Source organism: Anguilla rostrata, chromosome 12 (genome assembly GCF_018555375.3).
Source record: "Anguilla rostrata isolate EN2019 chromosome 12, ASM1855537v3, whole genome shotgun sequence".
Classification (NCBI taxonomy): domain Eukaryota; kingdom Metazoa; phylum Chordata; class Actinopteri; order Anguilliformes; family Anguillidae; genus Anguilla; species Anguilla rostrata.
This window is the reverse complement of record NC_057944.1, coordinates 17,340,211-17,363,688: the sequence shown is the minus strand read 5'-3', so window position 1 is coordinate 17,363,688 and position 23,478 is coordinate 17,340,211. Positions and strand designations below refer to the sequence as shown.

The following is a 23,478-nucleotide window of genomic DNA, read 5'->3' as shown; positions in this document are numbered from 1 at the left end:
TTGAATGTACATACATTCAATTTACAAAATGCAATGCCCCATGCACATTTTAAATACCACTTATAATACATAATCCACAATAAATTGATTTCTGGAGAAAACTGGGACTTTCCAGGGACAAAACTATTAAACCACAAGAGGGACACAGCCGCATATAACGTCACACAGAGTACATTCACACCCAGTTTGCATGCGCATGAAATTTGACTGTTACTTTCCATGGTAAAGTTTAGACGGGTAATTTTACATAAGCGGTGGATACACGGAGCTCACGCAGACCTCTGATAATGAGACCGAGACTGCAATCGCCACTCGCTGTTAATGACCGCCGCTGGTTTCCATGGGGACTTTGCGTGGCCTTGCCACCTCCCGTAAATCAGAAGGGACAGAGGCTCGTATTTTATCTGTGCGTGTCGGGACGGTAATTGTCTCGACCCCTCCGGGTCACAGCCGTTCCTCCGCAGAGGGACGTGGCCGTATCCTTTCTTTTTTTTTTTCTCCGGGTGAAGAGCAATGTGGCCTCCGCTTCCCTCTCCCCGTCACCACGGAGGTTTAACGGAGGCAGCGGTAAAAGCTCCCGCCAGCTCTTTGTCCCCTTCAAGCCTCAGCACATCCACTGTCAAAGCGAGCGCTGCGCTTCTGGCCAAGCGGATCTTTACAAACACGGACGAATGCGCTTCCACGCACGGTCACACACACACACACACAGTCGAAACACTGCCACGCACATACACACGCAATCTCACACATGCTGCCTTGCACAGCACGTCACACGCCGTGGCCCTGCACGCAACAAATGCACACGTTAACACAAATCGCAGATAGGCGCACACACGCGTGCTCACGCTCAACTTCGGGAGACAGCTTTAAAAATAATAATTAAATCTGAATTTTCTCTCACTCGGCACCAAAATCCGCATGACGCCACCACCTCTATCAACAGCAGAAACATAAACAGCCACCTGTTAGGGCGCAAAACCCCAAGGTGTCAAAAAGGTGTCACTCAGCAGGCCAACCGCAAAGCCACCCCTTCAAAGAAGGACATTTTTTAAAAAGCTTCTATTTATAACAACAACAACAAAAAAAGTGAAAGCAGTCAGAAAGAGAAAGCAGTCAGTTTCCTGAGAGCCAATGCCAGCCAGATCTCCGGACCTGGCGACGGCCGTTTCCAGAATCCCAACGCTGCCTGCATCAATAACCCCCCTCTCTTTGTTCAATGCACAAAGCGCTTCTTGGGAACGCAGCTGAAAAAAAAAAAAAAAGTCTCCTCCTTTATTTCCCTTCATCTCCCTGTGCTTCATTCCATTATGAAGAGAAAAATGCAAAAAGAGATGTGCCTTAGTCAACAGCGAATTTCCATACAGCACAATGTGATACCATCGCCATTGTGAAGGATGATTACTTTCAAATACACTGGAATGAATAGAAATATAGCACTTCATGGGGAATTTAAATTATTTACAATGAATGGAGGCAGAAGATTTCAGAACAGATATAGTTCAATCCTATACAATCACCAATATGACAAATATTTTATGATAGCATAATAATTTCATAATGGATTCCGCATGATGAGCCTAACTCATTCTCATGAAATATAATCACAGACCACCATGTCCTTTCAGATCGAATACCAGAAACCTGTTTCTTGACAGAGACAAACACCCTGTGAATGGGGCTAGACATCAAGAAATCTCTTTTCTCCACATTCAAATACTTTTCTTCTTTCCTTTCAACAGTTTCAACAAATACTGTTACCTTCATATGAACATTATTCAGCACAACCGAATATCAACATGTGTTTTCATAAAACTTTATTCACTTAGTCACATTCGGCCAAAGTACAAGCTCAGAGCAATGATCTATGCTGATGTATAGATCAGTGGTAAACACGTACCACTTCTGTTCCTGGCATGCACTGTGACTTACATGCAGACAACACTTTAAACAAGGGGGGTGGGGGTGGGGGATGTTAATTTACCTTAGTTCTCATGGCTTAACACTGACTACATGCAATATTTAACAGTTCATTTATATTAATCTCAAAAATTGTTAAGACAAGTTAAAACAAAAACAAAAAAATGCTTGCCAAAGCACCATATAGCTTTACAAATCATGTATACTGATATACTTGTATGGGATTAATATGCCCAGACCCTTCATATGTCATGTACAGTAGGCTAAATGACAGGTACACAGTGCAGGAGGCATACATATAATGAAGTCATAGACTGTATTGCACTTGTTTATGAAATTAAATGTCAACATTAATAATGTACCACTAATTATATCCCATTCAGGAATGCATCTACCAACAAAAAAAAGAAAAAAAGAAAGAATAAAAACTCGACCAGTAACGACCAAAAGCCTTAATGAAACAAAGACATATGCAGTGCATACGGTGCATATCTGTCAGGCCTATCAACAGACAAACGTTCAAATGAGAACATATTAATGTTCAATCTATGGCAGAGAGACAAATAAAATTAGTGCTTTGTTTGTATTACCAAGATCACACAAAGAGCTCATTAAGATGATTTAACAGGTTAATGGATGCTAATTAAGCATTCATTTTGTGTCTTTTTCCCTTCTGTGTTCATACAATAATTGCATATACTGAGAAACAGAAAACACAACTTTGCTAAACCTAAGTATGCTAGACCTATTACCTTTACGTCCTTGAGATTTAGCTGCAGCAAAACACTTCCAGGTAACTGACACATGGGGGGGGGGGGGGTGAAAAACACGTTTAACTAGTTTATGAAAATTTATCTGATACAGTAACGTGGGATATACGAAAAGGGGGATGGTGTTCACAAGAAATGAATTAGGCATATTACAACACCAGCTCAGTTAGAAATGTCAAATCTGTGTGCATCACCCACTCTTGACACACTAATTTAGCTTGGCCATACATGACGTTAGGCTAGACTCAGATTTGAGAAAACATTTTTCCCACCCATATTTTTAAGTAATTCAAACATTTTTGAATAAAGTACCATTGCATCTTGTATGTCTGGAAAAAGGTCTGCGCACCAAAACGTTGATTAATACAGACAATATCACCTGTTTCCCGTCTCCCTTTTCATTGATTTTCTGAGCTCCATTTGGAGGTAGAGTGCCTGTGAAGTGCTGTACGTTTTCAGCATTTTCTAATATGTGTCTCGAAGATGCTTCTTTTTCAAATACAGAAGACACAACCACAGTGTCCTGAATGGTGGTTACGGTCACGGCGGTGGGTGACCCTGACAGTGCGTCCGGCTCAACTTGTTTTGCCGCCAGAAGGATCGTGTTTTTTTTGTTTTGTTTTTTTTTTAAGAGAAAAAAAAAACTGAATGGTGGAAATGCCCATATTCAGAGACTTCTGTCCCCATTTTCTCTGTATTCCGGTAAATTGTTGAGCGCAGTTTCTTCACTTTTGGAGCGGAGGACGTCTTCCCCTTTCCTAGGGGTCTTTTTAGTGGCTCTGGATAGCTTTCGCCTAAACGTATCCCCAGCTAAAAAGTAGAGAATGGGGTCCACGCAGCTGTTGAGACTTGCCAGTCCCCGGGTCACCTGATAGGTGGCGTACACCCTGTTATTAAAGTCGCACATGTCCGGACCCTGAAAGTACAGCCTGGCTCGCATATTTAGATTCTTCATTACGTGGAAAGGTAAATACGAAACGGCGAAAACAGCCAATACTATTATTACCAGGTGAATAGATTTCCTCCTTAGAGGTGCGTTACTCATGTCATTGCATATCAGTGCTTTCACTATCAATCCATAGCAGCCAAGGATGATAATGAAAGGGATACAGAACCCGAACACCGTGGTGCACATGCTGTATATAAAATACCCTTGCAGTTCGTCCCCTGTAGTGGTGTCATAGCAGGTAGTTCCATTGTTCTTGAACCCGGTTCGGGAATAGTACAGGATCGGAGAGATTCCAACCACCACGGCGATCCACACCAGCGCGCTGGTGTAGATAGCATTCTTTTTCTTTAGCCGGCCCAGAGATTTGAGCGGATGCACCACTCCCGTGTACCTGTGCACGCTGATACAAGTCAGGAATAGTATGCTTCCATATAGGTTCACGTGGAAAATAAAGCGCTGCAGCCTGCACAGTACATCCCCGAATATCCAGTCCGTTTTGTTGAAATAGTAAAAAATCAGAAAAGGGAGAGAGAGAACATAGCAGAAATCGGCGAGCGCCAAGTTGAACATGTACACGGAGATGCTGCTCCACGGCCGCATGTGAAACACGAACATCCAAATCGCCAGACTGTTTCCTATTAATCCAGTAATGAACACAATTATGTAAACAGTCGGCAGGTAATAAAACTGGAAACCAGTCTTTGTAAGTGAACATCCCCTGGTGTGGTTCTGTATTTCAGAAATATTCAGAAGTGAAGTAAAGTTTAAGTCTGTTGTCATGGTGTCTGCAAAGGGCAGCTGTGTCGACTGTTAAAAAGAGAAGAAATATAGAAACGATGAGAATTGTGATATTTTAAAATTGCTGGACTACATTTTCACTTGAATGCAATAGATTATCGAGTATACCTTAGTTTATTCGCTCATTTTTTGCATACACTCAAAGAAGCATAAAAAAGCCAGCCTAGGCTCTATATCACCATATTTATTCCTCCAAAACAAGCATTACGACATCAACCAATTCGGTTTCTTAGGCGGTTAAACACGTTGCGATCAATCTTACCATTGACTGGCTTTAGAGTCCCACATTCCTTATCTATGTTTTTTTTTTTATTTTTAATTTAAATTCCTGCGATCGCGAGCTGGGTATTTGATTGCATGCGTCTCTTGCAGTCCCGGGCTTCGCCTTTTCAAAGTTTGCTCTGCGGGGTTGTTCTCACGGTTTTGCCCATGCTCTATTCAGTGTTGGTATGAGACAGGCACCAGACAGCTGCAAGTACTTGCTAAGCGGAGGAATTACAAACTGCTCCAGCACACTTCGCTGGCTAGAGGGAGGGGCAAACTTCAGGCACAGGCGTGGTTTCCTGACAAACCCATTCTCACAAAACGTGTGACGCAATAAAGTCCTTGACATCGCAACGGATTTTAAGTAGATTTCAAAAAAAAAAAAAAGGATTTAAGATTTCTGGCAAATCAACACGCTCCTTGCATCATTAACAGAATTCCCGGGAAGGACTGTGTTTGGGCTGCATTGTTAGACTAAATACAGACAGCCCTTTCAATATTGTGAAAGACAATACAGTTCTTCAGTATTATTAGCATAATCTCCGTTCATGAATTTGCCTGCAGTGTTTTCACAGTTTCGCAGTTACTTCACGTTGTATTCTTCCTCTTACCCAATGAGTCAATTAAAAAAAGAAACGTGTATTGCATACCATTTTCCACTGAAAAGGCGGCAGATTTTTTACATTTTTTATCTTTGATGACTGGTTGGCAATGCTTCTTACATTTTGTGGTCTGTCTAAGTGTCAAAAATAAAACTGCCCTTGTGCATCGCTTTTTACAGAAATAACCCATAATTTTACAAGCAGCCTGAATGTTTGGTCGTGAAGACTTTCAATAGAGATATTTTCATATGCATGCTCTCTCTCTCTCTCTCTATACATATATATATATATATATATATATATATATATATATATATATATATATATACTCACCACTTCATTAGGTAGGCTACACTTGTTCAACTGATCGTTAACGCAAATATCTAATCAGCCAATCACGTGGCAGCAACTCAATGCATTTAGGCATGTAGACATGGTCAAAACGAACTGCTGAAGTTCAAACCGAGCATCAGAATCGGGAAGAAAGGTGAAGTGACTTTGAACATGGTATGGTTGTTGGTGCCAGACGGGCCGATCTGAGTATTTCAAAAACTGCTGGGATTTTCACACACAGTCATCTCTAGGGATTTAGTTGCAGGATCCAACCATTTATGAAAAAGTATTTTCAGATTTTCATCCCTATTTCTCTGTTTGGGTCATCATGTGTTGAAAAACATAGTCCTGTGCTTCTAACTGATTTATGCTTAGACTTACTGCTGTTCCTCCCTGCACCACCACAGGAACACAGTGAGCGTAGAGGTTATCCTGCATACCAACTGGAGAGATTCACTGCTTTTTCTGTTCCGGGTTACTTTCTAAACATGACAATGCATCCAAAATGAGTTTATTCTCAATGGGTTTAATGCAAAATCCCCACCCATTTGTATCCCCCTTTGGAATCACCAGTTGAGTCATACTCACACTTCATTGCCATGCTACTTGTACCATTCTGCACTCCGCCCCTCCACAAGCAAGTGACTGGTTTCTTAAATAGAACTACACATTGTAGTACAGGAGAGCCAAAAGGGAAGAGCCATATCTTTCACTGGCAACAAGTAATAACCTGTAGGCACCTGCATGGTGAGTGGCTAGGGGGACTTATACAATGCATCCTGGACAAACTAATTCCAACTTGCCCCAGTAAGACAAAGGCCTCTCCGTACCTATTTAAGCTGAACAAATATGCCTGCAAACGGCTGAACTGTACAGCTGTATAGTATATTACGGTATACTATATAATACACTATACAATATAGCATATTGTACTATGAATAGTCTATTATAGGGAGCAAACACCAGTTTGATATTGTCAGCTATTCTGTATGTAAAGGACAGCAGGGTCTTGCAACAGGAAGTCACTTAAAGGAAGCTGTTGCACGAGATAAAAATATTGCAGTGCCAAGTGGAAAAAAATGAACTTATGAACCTAAGCATAACAATCAGTGACAGTTGTGTATGTTAATCAATGAATAATTAAACAATGTCAAATGGAAGTATTTCAGGTATACGTCCTTCTCCTAAGATCACTGCCAGTTTTATCTATGTTCAGCCTAAACTCAATTCCCAATAATGCGTTAACATATAAAGTCAACCTGACCGCTTTGCCACACGGCTAAAGCCTACTGCACATAAATGTTAAACAACTTGACAGTTGTGTTCTTCAGGGGTTAGTTTGGCTCTAAGATTAATGAGATTGAGAAGGAATATATATCAGCTGATTCAATTCAGGATACTGGCTCAGTATTTGGCTCTGTGTGAGCAGAACCGTAAAAAGGCAAACACAGGACAGCTGGCAGAAGGGAGAGAGAGAGTGTGTGTGTGTGTGTGTGTGGGGGGGGTAAAACAAATGTGGGACAGCAGACAGGAAACAATAAAGAGAATGAGTAAGGTGAAGGATTGAGAAGGGAGGGAGAGAGAGAGTGAGAAAGAGAGAGAACGGAGTAGCTAATTGAAATTCTCAGCAGGGTCCGTTGCTTGGAGGCCACAGCAGCCCTGTTACAATGATGCAGCAACAATGAGTACATCAAATGAACTATGAACTCACAGGGAGGGCACTGTCAGCACAACTGCTCACCTTAGACATCCCCTTTTGCAGTCAAATTCACATATAATTCTTTAATCGCACATGTATGAGCTGAAACCGGTGGAAGTGAACACTGCCTATTCAGTGAACAGGGGTACCGACTCAGGATCAGTACATTTACTGTGCAAATGAACTCATGGGAAAGGGTGCATTCTGACAGGATTATGTGTGAGGGATGAGGAACAGGAGAAACTATGCTCTGGGCTTGAGAACAGAATTTTTAAATGCACTTAATTTTGTTTGAGTGCTTCTCTATGGAATAATGTGGCAGATCATATTTTGTTTACTATTTTAAACAAATATTATTATTATTATTATTATTATTAATAACAATAATTATTAATAATTATAATAATATTTTTTACAGTACAAGATTTGAATCAGTGACATACCAGATGCATGAAGGCAAAAGGACAGAATGTATGTATGTGGGATATGTCGGTCACAAGAGAGAGAGGACACGTTAAACCCTGAACATGAAAAACATGGATGGCCATCTGCTAAGACATTGCAGAAGTGGAATTCAATCCGCAGGGGAAGGGGAGGGAGTGAATAGTGTGCACGAGAATATTAACGAGCATTCATTCCGATTGGCTTAGAGATGTGTGCTTATGCGTTTATGTTTGTGTGCAGCGGTACGAAGCAGGGGCGGGCGCTAAAACAACTGCTTCCTTGAAACTGCAATCCTGGTGTCTTCCTAGGGAAACGCAATTGGCAGGGACACCCGTGTCTTCTTTTAGGCTGCTGCCAAAGTGCAGAAGAGGCCAGCAGGCCAGGTTTGCAAGGAAATTATCGCATTACAGAGAATTTGTAAGGGGGTAACTTTTTGCCGTTTCAAAGAACATTCTATTTTGAGTAAGCGGAGTTCGGATGGCTAATGGAGGGACGGCCAGGGGTTGGCGGGTGTAATAGGAGCCCCCTCAGCACACAAGCTGGAGAGCAACAAGCAGGAAGTCACACTACGTGCTTTTGCAGGAAGTCACACTACAAGCTCTTGCTCCTTTCAGATGGTACTAGAACACTGGCTTGATGCCTCTGCAAGGTTAGAAGTTTTTGAGGCAGTGCCGACCTGCCAGCCTACCCAATTCTTGCATTATTTTCAGCTTCTGTTTCCTGCCCAGTATAAGCGGGTATAGATATAGCTGGATTGTATAGCTACAAATGTACTAGTGCTGTTACATCTATGCGAGAAGCATTACTTCTTTATGTTTGTTTTTAATTCAGTAGCCTAATTGAATTTGTCACAAACAGGATGGCTGTCTGAGCTAATTTGTATCTTGTTATTTATTTAATATCATAAAACAATACATAGGGAACATTCCACCATGAATTTCTATTACAAGCATGTTGTATGGTATATATGACGATTAGCAGGAATTCACTTGTAGCTCATAGCTCTGTGAAAGTCTTAACAAGCTGTTACAATTCCAAATCAGTTCTCCTAACTTCTGGCAATTTTGAGCACTTTTCAGCAATAGCAATCTGCAACATTCCTTGTTAATTTCAACACAACATTCCCTTGAGATCTAATTTTACTTAAATTTTCGACAAATAAACTTTGCGTGGAGGAAGGATATCTGATGCATATTTGAGATATCACACATACAGTACATTTTGAGAATCTTGCAACTAATCTGTCCATTTTGGGGCATTTCTGGCCCGGTAGATGGCTTCCCTGAGACCCTGTAACATTTGAACCGAGTACTTAATCGTCAACATTCGGGTAGTGTTATGATCGTTACGTGATGTTTTAAGTTAAGAGGGTAATGATGATTTTGTATGTCATTTTTGTTCAGTAATGTATTCATTTCTATTGTAAACATTTTCATTTTGCTCGTGTTTTGACAAGTTGTTCTGTAAACTGTATAGTCAGAGAAAAATCAGAGAGCAATCGCTGACCTTGAGCTACAGCCCATTGTATGTGTGTGTGTGTGTGTGTGAGAGAGAGGGGGGGGGGAGGCGTTATGAGATACTACAACCAACAGTATTCAGTATACCAAAAAATCTATTGGAACCAAACATCTTAAAATCATTACTCATCATGTATAACATCTTCAGCACTCATGATACAATGTCCATGATCCCAGTTTCCCTAATAAATGTGAAGCAGTGGATAAGGATCCTGGTTTGTAAACAGCATGTTACAGGCTTGATTCTCTAGTGCACTGCCCTTATACCATTAAGAAATGCACATACCCTGATTAGCTTCAGTAAAAATCATGCTCACTAGATTAGTACATTTTTTTCAGAAGTTGTATCTTATAGAAAAGGTCTGTTTGTCCTCTGATTGTTCAGTTTTCACTCTACAGGCCCCTCTGACACGCTAGTCTGGAGCAGAATCCAAGGATCAAGTCTCTATTTTCATTAATCTCATAATGTGGTCTATTATGGTGTCCCATGTATGATTGTAGTATTTTTCAGGGTGCCTAACAATGACAGTTGAAACAATTGCAGTGAAGCTATAACACTACCCACAATGCATCAGTCTCATTACCCATCAGAAAGGCTTTTCTCAGACAGCTGATCTAATTACGGCCAGCCCAGCCAGAGTATGGTAGACGCTCGATGTGGATGCCCTCAGGATTTTTATTTTTTCTAATCTCTGAATCAAATCATTCAACCTAGTGTCAATCTTTCCCCTGGTGCTTCAAAGCAAGACAGATTTGCTTTTGGAGTGTGCCATTCCCCTTTTCTTTTCCCCTGTTCTCTCTCCTCTCTTTTCCCACTTATCTTTATCTATTTCCCTCTTTCTCCTTCCTCTCACCTCTTCTTCATCTCTGAACCCCCCTCCCCAGGTCTTTCCCATTCATATTTGTTCATCAAGTTGAAGATCTGTCTTTTATGCAGCTGCGCATTCACTGCAGACATACAGATGAAGCTTCTTGCTCAAGGACACAACAGGAATTTACCTCCCTGAATTATTTAATCAACACACCCACAATTAGTGCCTAGAATTACATTAAATTACATTTTATTTGATTAAGAAAACTCAAAAAATGGCAGTGTTGGTAATGTTTGTTGGATAATTCACAGGGGTTGATTGACAGCCGCTCCCCCAGGCAATAGCGACACCTAGCGCCCATATAGCACTCACAGCGGTTCTGCTCGCTGCTGTGGTGTAGCAGATGAGTAAGGAGAGAGGGGGAGGAGGGCCAGGCAGCAGCACGGCTGGGCCGCACAGCTCCAGTGGAGTTCTGTGGAAAGTGACTGCGGTTAAGGTTAAGGACTGATCACCGCTGCAGCGCTGGGCCACCTTGAGATGCTGCCATAAATCAGCACTGTCTGCTCTCACCGCTCTTATCCAACCCCCCCACCATAACTGGCTTAATACGCCCCATATCTGTCCTGTCTAGCCCTGCTGGTCTATCTAAACTAGCGCACCTTCTCCTAGTTCATTTAACCCCCTCTCACTCCTCCCAGTTACTCCCTAGCCCCGCCCCCATCTAACCCCTCTTACCTGACCCATCTATGGGTAGACCCATCTACCCATCTATGCTTCCTCAACTGTTGCCCCTCATAAGTCCCTCATCTCATGTGTTTAGTACCTTTCTCATTGCCATTTCACCTATTTTGCCCCTTCTCATATCACCACCTGCACATATATTTCCGGAACAGAAAATGCGGACGTTTGGTTAAGGTAAGGGGTTCAGCAATCAGGGCGAGCCCCTGAAACCCTGCAGGATGAAGACTTCCCAGAACCTGGATCGCCTCCTAGGAACGCAGGAACAAGTTCCCACATGTTTGTCCTTTCATTCCTACACCATAATCTTGTTATTCTGAAACGTTCTTCCAAAACAACGGATGTTAATGGCGTATCAAATTTTTTTCCCACGGGACACGCTCCATTTAACATTCCACTACTAAAGGAGCCCATTAATTACCCAGAGTCCTTTCATACAGGGCAAAGTTCATGCTGACTATGAACGCAGGGTAATAAAATCCAAATAAACTGTTAACTGATCCCCACAGGCTCGCCGGTTCAGAGGGGAGGAATTATCATGTCTTCATGGTCTGAAAGTGATGATAGTTTCACCCTTTTCCAATCCTACTTGCAGTTAATTTTCCCAGAAACAAACAAAGTAGCTCAGATCCTATTTGTTTAGTGGGCAAGACACCGTAATCTTCTTTAAATAGGTGTAAATTTGAATCCAGGGAGGGTCATTTGTGTTGCCTTGACAGATTTATGCCTGGAGGAAATCAATTGAGCAAATAATGTAAGCTACACAGGGTAACATAATTAACTAAGCATGTATCCTTCAAAAGCTTGTACTGGGGTCCAGTGCAGCCAGCAGTGTATGTTACATTTATAAACAGAAATAAATCATTCGGAGACAAAAAAGGTTTGTGCAATATTTGCTGAAAATGACTATGATAGCCCCAGTCCGAAACTTCAATTATCTTGTTCATTCATCTTTTGAGTCAGACCTTTTTAATATCCAAGGCAGGGTGACACAGGGTGTCTTCGTCTCAAAGGAAGCTGGCTTTAGACGTCCCTAGTTAGATGCAAGCGCTGATTCTCAAACACTACAGCAATCACAGAGAGCAGAGAGCTGTATAGGGAAAATCATTACATGGAGAAACATGTTCCACAGGAAATGCACATCAACTTTTCAACAAGGCATGAAGCACAAAGTGGCCAAATTAGAAATTAAGCTTGTACATATGTATGAAATATATGCACACACATGAATACATGTATCGAAATAGCTCATTCCATGAAAGATGCTTTGAAAACTCAACTATCAAACCTGAGCCCTTCACAAAAAAATAAATAAAAATAAAAATATGCCGTACTGTGTTTGTTCCTGTCAGTTAATTATACGGGAAGGAATCAGCTCTGTTGTCATGCACCCCATTTGCTGATGTATGCCTTGTTTTCCTGTAATTCACACAGATCTGTATCCCATGTGCAAGTGTCAGATGCAATAGCACACTTCGACTGAACAAGGCACAGAGGTACAGATAGCCTCATGCAGTCACCGGTCACCTCCTTGGCCTTGAACTCCGTGAAGACACAATGAAGATTTGGCTGTAAAATCCCTGAGCCACACCACACTCTTTAAAGACACAGGGTAAAGGTCAAAGGTTAAAGGTGAAGGGCCAAACTCATATTGGGAGAACAGGAATCTCATATTTTGTGCACAAGCTGGTTTGTCTTTATGCTTGAGGCCAGACTGTGGGGAAGATCAAAGGAAGAAAAGCTGTGCTCGTTACACTTGTTATGTGACATAACATTGTGGTTGTGTGTTTGGAGGACTGTCACAGATGTGCGCTAGGGTTTTTTTTTTACGAATATTTTCTTTCTTCTTTATTTTCTCGATGTGTCTCGACACCCACGCCCTGGATAAATTAGAACCAAATGTTCTTTCCCACAGATCAAGACACATGTTCACATTCCTGCTGCTTGGTTAATTTGGGGACATATGTAAGCACAATCACGAGCAGGCATGCATATTCACAGAGTCGGGCAAGCATGCAAGCGCATACACAAGCACACACAAACATGCAAGCATGCATGCAATCCTCTGCAATGCATGCAGTCCCCCCCCCCCCCCCACCCCGCCCCCCAACTCCATGGGACCCTATGATGGGATTTCAGGAGTTCTCACTCCCTCCAGACATGCACATCACCAATCACACGACTGCTAGCTGTGCCCACTGGCAACTGCCTGTTCTAAGTCACTCAGCATATAGTGTCCGGAAGCTTGCTTCTGTAGTCCTTACCTATGTTGCGTTCGCTGTGCTTCTCTCTCTTTAATGCTGAACATACAATGAACACCACAGTTGTTTATGCCGCATCCATAGTGTTCAACAGTGACACAACGCATAGTAGACAGATTACTGCAAGTGCACAGAGCCAGCTAAATGTCCTCTGGGTGGCTGAAAATCCTATTTGCTTTTATTTTGCCAGGAAAACCCCCAATGGGATTGACATCTCTTTTCAAGGTGAGCTATAAAACAAAATATGACGTCAAATAGTACAAAATATAATGTATCACATCATAAAATTATATAATTTCATGATATACAACTTGTTATTTTGTTACAGATTCAGGGAAATCTAATTAGATTATTCAAGTGATGCATTTCCCATGAGAGCTTCCTCTTAATAACCCTAAATTTTCCAAACAACTTCCAATATGCCAACGCCAACTACTTCACACCAAACCATGCACAGGCATTGTTATTATAACAAAGGATTACAATGACACTATGCCGAGCTAGAGCTGGAAATGCTAACTTTCTTTGTAAACTTAAAGATCTCTTTACTGGACAGACCTTAGGACTAATGTTCCACATCCCCTTTCAACCCTTATCATTGACCGGTTCACTCAACCAGTATTTTGCTTGTATGTGGTGTTTTCCAGTCAGACCATTTAGCCTGTAATGATGGAGGAACCGGATCAATAACTGGCACCTATTCCTGTAATAACTCATGCCCTCTCGGGGCTTACTGCAGCCAAGTAAACCCCAATATCATCTCACCTTTAATATGATAAACACTAAAACCATCACTGCTTCCAACACTAATGCATCCACTTTGGATTTCAGGCAAAGCTCTGGACATATAATCTGTTTCTTTTGTTCCATGAACTCACTCCACGCATCCCTTTTCTTTTTTAAGATAAAATCAGCATTTTCCACGAAACATAGAAACTAGAGGTACTTACACTTTGTAGTGCTTGTATCAGATTGTGGTCACTGTGAACAACGCTGCAGTAAATATTAGTCAGAGTTTCCCAGATGTCACTCGATCTGGTGTTGCGCGTGTTGTGATGAAATACGTTAAATAAATAAGCAGAAATGTATTCCAGGCAGCGATGCTATCTGAGGCGGTTGTGGGTAATGGAGGGGTATGGTAGTTAGGCTGCAGCGTTAATGGTTCACATTAAGCTCTCTGCGCAGCTTCTTTGGGAGAAAGTGCTGAGTGGTTCAGGAAGAGGCCTAATGGGCATCCCGATGGCCACTGTCTCCTGGTGCGCTCGGATCGATTTTTCCCCACTTTCTGGACTTGTCGGCAGCTTGTCTGCTTTTCGCTCATTGTGTTTACATTATTTACTGGGCCAGAGTTGCTATCCAGCGTGTTCCCAGAGTTCTTCTTTGAACTGTTTTGTTATTTGTTGTTTTTGCAGTAAACTGTTGTGATGGATTATCAACATAACACATAGACCGGTCTGATCGAGTCAGCTGAAATCATTGTCTGAAGGTCATGGACAGGAAAGAGAGATTTCATTCTTAGGAGAATTTGGAAGCTGGTGGGGATGTGAGTGTTTGAGGAATGCTGGGGTATGATGAGAATACAAATAAGTTGATGAAGATAACATTGGATAACAGAAACTGCCAGTCCTTATAGGATTCTAAAGTTACTGCTGATCATTTATGTATAAAAAAAGTCCCAAACCGAGGCCTGTCAGCCTACTTCTTACCATAATCAAAGTAATCATTGTTCATTGTCTGTTTGACTGATTCAGAAATGAAAAAGAAAGAGCGGACAGTATGCACAAATTAATGGAGAATTTAAAGTGCTGAATGGAGGCACAGATGAGTCTTAATGGCTGTTTTTTCCCAGTAGGCAGATTACATTGTGGACAGATTTGTGTTCTACAGTGATCCACACATTACACTTACATGCCACATACTGCTGTGTCAGGCATAGAAAGACCACATTGCGTATCCACGGGGACCCATTCAATCAAACCACAATCTTCCTCTTTAGAAAGGCATTTGCGGTTTAAATTGTTTTCCTCTGGCGGACTGGGGTGCAAGGCCTCCGCAGAGGAGCAAGGTGCAAGGTGTTTGAGGTGAGGCTCACTCCCACAAAGCCGCTGAATTGGATCAGAAGAGAAATGTGAGATAAATAATGATGGATTGACTGTTGGAAGTGAGAGGAGCAGTCACTCACATATTTACAGCAACACAAGCCACCAAAGCTCCAACAACCCCCCCCCCCCCCCCCCTCCCCCCACTACACCTCACTCTTACCCTGCGTTCACACAGCGAGCTACTCGGTTAATGGGTTGCTCAAGTATACTAGGCTGAGGGAGGGGCAGGAGCTTCCCGTTGTGTCCTCTCAGCGGTCTCCTGCAATCACATATTATTGAAGAGAGATAACAGCATCATCAAAGACATTTGTCATATAACCACATATCATCTCCTTTAATTTCTATAGTTCTGTGAGGACACTGATGAATATTATTTGTTACTGCCATCTCGCTGGCCATATATATCTCTATCTCTCTCACTTGTTAGCCACCTAAATAGCGACCTCTCTAGTCCTCTTGCTAGCTAGCGATCTCTCCATACAGTATCTCTCTCTCACCAGTTAGCTGCCTAGCAAGCGATCTCTCTATAGATAGTGAGGAAAGTTCTGTGCGTTTGATGCCACAGGGAGATGAATAGTTAACTTCAAATAAGTAGGAAACTTGTTTTATTTCATTAAACAAGCAGTGTTGTGTATACATGTATATGTATAGGCAGTGGTGTGGATAGGGTTGGCAGATTTTGTATGGGAATGTCCTGTTTTGAAAGGAATTGTGCAGGTCTGGACAGGAATGTCTGGTTTCACAACCCCAACCCCCCACCCACCCACCAAAAACAGGCACAACAATGCAAAATAAAGTAAGATATCAATTCTGCTGCTCTGTTTTTTTTGTGCAGTACATTCACAGCCCTTATACATGCGTATGTCACACTAGGCCACTCACTCCTGTAAGCACGTGGGCTTGAGTGCGAGCAGGTTGTGCACACTGACCTGCCCAAATACGTGTGCTGTTGTTGAGTGAGCATGTTTGGTAACCCTCCAATGTTGTAATAGGCTGCTACTGTAGGAAGACGTGATCCAGCAGGTACAGACTTTCTCGACAGGCACACACAGATCCTGTCATGTAAAACCATGAAAAACTGCAAACACCATGCTGTAGTCTATTCCAGCTCCGAATCTGTCCTCTCTAGTTAAAATACGTTGAAGGCACATATAGCGTATGAGCATCTTGTATTACATACGCCATGTTTTAGACAGAAGGCTTTTTAAGTTTCGTAAGACTTCATTTTTATACTGGACACAAAGGGGGGGGGGGGGGGGACGCATAATGGAGTACTTTGTGCGGCTGCTGAATTAGCAGGTGGGCTTTCAAACAAATTTCACTCAATAAGAAATTATACAAATGACATGGTTAAAATCGAATCGTGATGAATTAGAAAGAGGTATCCTCCTCGAGTTAAATGGAACCAGGAATGACTAAGCAGCAAGACAGAGCGGATAATGTGAAATGCTTCAGCGGCTCCCTGACAAAAAGTCCCGCAGTCAGCGAGAACAAAGTCTCAATGTCAAGGCCCGTCTTATTAATATCCGCAGAGAAAGGCAGCGGAGGACGAGGGTTGGGGGCTGGGGGCAGATGGCGGAAAGCACCAGGGCTGAGACAGTTTGGCCTTTCTTATCATCTGGAGCCCCGCACTGCAAACGGGAAGGAAGCTGAAGATTCTGGGAATGCTGAAGCAAGGGAGCCATTCAAACCTGGGAGAGGCACTCACGTCCCACGGGCTGGGTAGAGTCTTCACTCCCCTCTCACTGGCGTGAGTAACCACAAATGGAGGGGTCCAAGCGCCTTGATTTGCTGTAATCCTGATGTTTATGCATATGAATAATGTTTACAAACAAATTTTCATGGACTGTGTGCGCCCCTCTCTGCTTCTGGTCACTCCCCTCTGTGCTGAATCTGAAAATAAAACAAAACTGTTTGAAGTTGGTGTGGTTGAAGTCCGGTCAGGTGTGAAGGTCTAATCAGACTTTCAGGTGATTTTCCATTTTCCAGGCCAAATAAGGTATAAACACCAAAGCTCATAAAACTCAGTCAGGTCCAAAAGCACCCGAGTCTGCTCAGCTACTGTAACCAAGGGAACCACTGACCTGCCTATACCATGCCCAGGAAGTTAGTGGTCAGAGACACAGCTGATAAAGGCCAGGATCATTAAAAATTGCTCCCCATGGGCTTTAAAAGAGCACTGTTCCAAGCCATTGGCTGGGTCTGGCAAAGCTAGGCAGAGGACTGCTAGGCAGATCACACACGAAAAGGAAATAGCAGGGAAATTACACTTAGTTCGGGAAAGAGTAACACAAACACAAACACACACACCAACGCGCACACACGAACACACAGAAACCAAACCCACACACAAACACACAGAAACCAAACCCACACACAAACAGACAGACACACACAGACACACACACACACAAACACACAGAAACCAAACCCACACAAACACACACACTCTCTCTCTTCCTGGGAGACTGCAGTAAATATTTTGGGGTTGCATGCTTTATAAAGAGAAATGATCATAAATACACAACCCAAGCAATGTCCCTAAGACATGATCTCACTTCTATCAAATCTAATGAACTGACAGTGCCTCCCCTAACACATGCTAGCTCTCTCAAACATACACACATGTGCCTTCTCCGGAGGTACTCACTGCACACATGGGCTAATGGATCCGTAGTCAAGGCTGTTTATCTCCAGGGCTGGTTGATGATATACAGGCCTGAAGCTGGTTTACCATGCATGTGCATGTGTGTGTATGTATCCATGTGTGTGTGTGTGTGTGTGTGTGAGTCTCTTTATTCTGGCATCTCAGACAGATACAAGCAATGCTTAAAAGCCTTCCTCACATTTCCAGCTATGAACAGTTTGAGTAAGATTAGGATATCAGAGACAGCCAACTCTCTGATTATCTGACGGTAATTGTCAAGAGAATACCGGCTTCAACTCACTGACTCAGGTCCTGTTTCCTGTCAGTGCACTCACTGTCTTCAGTACGATAATTACGGATATGAATAACGCTACGCAGAGGAATGTTGCTTCAGAACCTCACAAGCTGCCAGATAGGAGAGCAAGTCACCCTGTGTCAAATAGGTGGAACTGCCATCTGCTAGTAGTTCCTGACCGGCTCAAGCTATTTTAACAGTTGTGTTTTCCAGATTCAGTAAGCTGCTGTGAACATGTACCTGCACCTGCACCCATTTTGGGGTTCATGAAATCTTACCCTTCCATCAGTGTCTCTGAGCTCTACCATATCATGCTGTTTGAGTTAAATCCCTTGTTATGTGATCTCAGCTGTCACTGTATTTCCCCATTGCCATCTCTCTCTGCTAGAGCTGGGAGATATGGATCATTATCATCGTAAAATTCTCAACGATAATGATAATCAAGAATAAAAATGCAGAGCGTTCACCAAGAAGAGCCAGTGTGAGAGCAACAGCAGCTATGAGGAGAGAGTAGCCTCCAAGTGTGCGACACATTGGCAGAGGCATGAATTTATTAGCATTGTTAGAAGCAGTCTAAGGTAGTGAGGAGACGCATGTGTCCTCAGACCACAGATCCCCTTTCAATGCTCATAGCTGATGCTTTTTATAATGCAGCAAGAACAACCCTGAAGCTTGCTTTGAAACCACAGTTCGGCTCTTCTGTCATCCTAGTGCTTTTCTCGGTCAATACCTTTCAGTTCCTGTGTAAACAACACACATTGGGGATGTTCTTATTGGCATTAAATTGAAGTTTGTAATGCTTTCATTTTTATTCAAGGTTAGCATTTTTTGCTAGCAGACTATAGACAGGTTATTATTATGCTGTGTCTTATTACGTTGCTTCTTTTGGGGGAAAAGGTGTTTTATTGAGATTCAGGTTGCAGCTTGTGTGATTAGTATCACAAACCCTTAAATTTCTTTGGGTTTCATCCTTTATGCCTTACATTGAGTGCTAATCTACTATGCAGCATGAGCTCATGTGTATTGTGATAATCACTGTTATCAACCAAAATATTTTAGAATGGAATATTGCACATTGCCAGCCCTACTCTCTGCAGTATCTGTCTTCTGCCCCTTCTCCTCTTTTCTGACTCCACTCCTCCTCTCTCCCCCTTCTGTTTTCTCTTGCGCACTCCATTCCCTCCATCTCCCCCCTTCTTCTATCCATCAGCACAGCGGAGCTCATGTTTATCTCCATATTTGCGCATAACACTTGAAGTGCAATTTATTTCTTTCTCAAGACATCTTTTTATGTATACAGAATTCTAAAAAGGGACCGTCCAAACATTTCAGCGCAGTATGAGACGATGTCTCATGCTCAGGGATCTATCTGGCACAACAGAAGTAACTGCAGTCCAATGATATCTCACAGCTGGGGCAAGAAGTGGCTATTCGTTTGTTTTTGCTTCAGTACAGCCTCCCTCTTTCAGGAATTAAAACTGCTCATCCGTCTCTAGGCCACTCACTAAACACTGACCTTAAAACACCATTATCTAAAACCTCTGGATCATTAGAGAGATGCTGAAAGACAACAAATGACCTACAAGCCTTATTTGAAGAGAGGAGTCCTGCATTATTGTCCTTGAGTATCACCGAGTGCAGTTATATTATGAGTTGTATTTATTGTGCTGGGGATGTATAAAATTGTTGATTATTGTGGAGCCTTTTTTTATTTCCTGAGACTGAACACCAGCTATTTTACTTGACATTTAAAAAAAATATTGTCGATGACCATAACTTGATACCTATATTTGTTAACAATTTTGCAGTTAAGATGTAAAGTTATAGTTTAGTCCTAGTTGTTTTGAAGGAAATCTGTCCATACTGCCTGAGGAATAGTCAACAGGGTGAGACAGAAGGGACACTCCGTAATGGGTAGAGAAAGCTAGGCACAGAGAACAGGATGATAAACCATCTATAAAAATAGAAAGGCCAGTTTTATGATCCTGAGTGACAGTCATCTTCTTTATGTGTAATGTGTGCATACACAGGTGCATAAATACACTCAAGGTGTGTCTGTGTGTGTGCATATGTACGTGTCTTCATCATATATTTATCCACGTGACTCTCGCAGAGACAAAAACATTTTTCCAGGAAAGCCCTGGCCAATAGTTTTGTGAGCACGTGTGTATGTGTGTGCCTGTTTCTGTGGGTGTCTGCGTCTATGGGCGTGTGTGTATACGTGCATGCATGCGCGCGTGTGTCTGTATGTGTGTGCCTGTGCATGTGTGTGTGCGTGTGTGTCTGTATGTGTGTGCCTGTGCATGTGTGTGTGCGTGTGTGTCACTGCTGAAAGGAGAGGTTCAGCAGCGCATTTCTCCAGCTTTAAATCACACTGGAACCATGGGAAATGAATTAGAGGAGCGGGAGATGCACACCGCACATCGGCCCGTGATATCAGCCCTTTATGGCCCTGTCAGATGAGGAAGGCATTATAAAGCTCACTTTTCAGCATTCCCAATTTTAAAAAAGCGCTAAGGGCTCAGATTTATGACCTTGAGCTCAGGAAACCCTTTTTCAGACTGCAAAGCAATTTCCACAAGGCAGGATCAGATGGACCGGGTAGAGAGGGCAATCAGGGATTACACAATACGGACAGAAGTGAAGTCACAGATATGTGACACAGAATGACAAAGTTGTCGTTGTGAGTCAACAAGGCCAATTGTCTCTGATCTGCACATCGTTTTTCTAGCTATATTGTAGCCTGTCACAGGTATATTAAGTGCAAAATCATTAATCTCTCTTGCTAATAAGCAGCCCAACAGTGTTTTGATTAAAGATTTCTTCGATTTCATTTATCATTTTCATACATCATTTTAGGACACCATGGTGAAGAGTATTTTTGTGGAAAATCAGATTAAACATTCAATCTTATAATTGTATTTAAAATTAATGATTAATAAATAGATAAAAGGCACAGAATACAAAAAAAATCATCTGAAGCTCCCCTTCTACTACTAGGAGCTTATGACAGAACACATACGGGTTCATGAGGGTTTTTTGATACCTAAGCTCAAAGGCACTGTGCTCACAGTCGCCAGCCATAGCCCCCTCTGTGGCAGGGATACTTAAATCGGGCCCTTGAGGTCAGTAGTACTGCTGGTTTTCTTTTCTACCTGATAGTGGATTGATTATTGCCACCGATTGTCCAGTGATTTAACTCAGTCCTGATTGGAGGGGAAGAATGAAAGCCAATAGGGCCAGGTTTGAGTATCTATATTCTAAAGTGTGAAGATAATTCTGAGACAGGTGCCAGATTCCTTCTTCTACAGTAGAGTGCTTACTTCACACATTCTGAACAAGCTGCACTTGTCTTCCATGGATATGTGAGTTCCACCCCATTTTGCTCCTCCCTCCCAAACACCCCCCCCCCCACGACCGCCCCCACCGCTCCATACATGATGGGCGCTCTTCTTGGGACAGCTGCACGACTCCCATTGCCGGGCAGCAGCCAAGTTCCTCCTTTGTGTGAAAGCGTACGTCACTGGAGTATAAATATAGGCTGGTAAAGAAGAGCGGATAAGAAAACGGAGAGACATTTATGACAGGTCACCTGACTGTTTCCAACCGCCCCCCCCCACCCCCCACCCCCCGCCCCTCCGGTCCAGACTCTTGTCGCAGCGCACTGTCATTTAATTTGGAGCTGGAAAGGGATTAGCAACGATCTGGCTCTGGCTCTGACTCCGGCTTCCCTCCGCAGTGCGCCGGTCTGGACCCTGCTGCTGATAGAACCTACAGCTGATCACATTAGACAAAAACAAATTTAATCTCCCTTGGCCCGAGCGATGAGCCGTGCAGAGGGGTGCACTCTGACTGCAGCCTCCTCTCAGCTCAGGCTGTGTGCTCACTGAAGTAAAGATCCATATACACACTGCCTCTCACACGTTCAGTCTCAAACACACACACTCTCACATGCACACACACACACACTCTCACATGCACACATACACAAACACACTCACACTCACACACATGCACGCATGCACACACACACACACACTTACACATGTGCACACACACACACATACACACATGCACACACACACATGTGCACACACATGCACACACATTCACACGTGCACACACATGCACACATGCACACACACTCACACATGTGCACACACACTCACGCATGCTCTCTCTCACACACACACACTCATGCAAACACACGCCTACATACACACACACAGTCTTTAAAATACAAACACTACAAGCATACATACTGACTCATACACTCATACTGACTCAGTCTTTCTCAAACACACATACACACACATGCGTATACTGTGTTTGAAATGCGGACACTATAAACGTACATGTTCTCTCACACAATCACTCAAGTACACACAGACACAGCCACAGACAGAAGTATACGTAGATTGTACAGGCTAGTGTAAAATGTATAATGGTCCAGGTAGACAGGTTCTTTCTAAGTCTCCATGTGTCTGCTGCCTCCTTGGCCTGTCCGCCTGAAACAGTGTGACTGAGTTCTGCTTGCAGTTTAATATTTCTCACGTTCCCCAGAGCAGCGTAATGAAACCAACCAGGCGGAGCACCGCGTCCGGCTCCTTTGCAGGAGAAAATCAGGCCTTCCCTCCGTGCGCCGACAGAGAAAAGTGAGTCTCCGCATTCAGTGCACATACACCTGCAGCACCCCACCACTCCACTCCACCCCCACCTCCCTCAATGGGCTGTCTGAGTCTGTCTGAGAGACTCAGACTAAATGCCCAGGAAGAGAAGGAGACTGAAAAAAGAGACACATATGGAGTGAAAGAAGGGGAATTCAGAAACAAGGAAGGCACAGACAATGACAGGAAGAGCCGGATAAAAGACCTGTCATAAGATGAATGTTCTTCACTCACCTTGAGGACATGAATCAATGACTTGCTTGATAAGAGCACCAGTAAAAATCCCAGGGTTGCAGCCTTTCTATTGCTTTCTCTTTATCTCCCTTTCTCGCACACACACACGCACACACACACGCGCGCGCACGCACACACACACAGTATGTGATTGTAGCTGAATTCATAAATTCGGAGAGGAAATCTCTCTGCCAGTGAATAGAACTTCTCATTTGCTGACATTTACAGCTTGATGTTAGTTCACGCCTGAATGACTGTAATAGATTGGCCTCCACTCTCTGTGCTCCTGCCCAGCCCATACAAATTCAGTCTTCAGCTTGTACCCTTCAGGCCCATTTTATTGTGCAGTGATCTAACGAACAACAGGTATGAAGCTATTCAGCATTGATCAAAGAAGCACTGCATTATGGGATACAGAGTATTTTTCCA

General features: G+C 42.9%; 1 protein-coding gene across 1 annotated transcript; it reads right to left on the bottom strand.

The window, feature by feature from the left end:
• Positions 1 to 1,797: 1,797 nt before the first annotated feature.
• On the bottom strand, positions 1,798 to 5,025 carry p2ry1 (purinergic receptor P2Y1). The gene is made up of 2 exons (XM_064302551.1): positions 4,697 to 5,025; positions 1,798 to 4,443 (listed from the first exon to the last, which is right to left on the bottom strand). Exons 1-2 carry the CDS (start codon positions 4,697 to 4,699, stop codon positions 3,355 to 3,357), a joined length of 1,092 nt encoding a protein of 363 aa, XP_064158621.1. The 5' UTR covers positions 4,700 to 5,025; the 3' UTR covers positions 1,798 to 3,354.
• Positions 5,026 to 23,478: the final 18,453 nt, after the last annotated feature.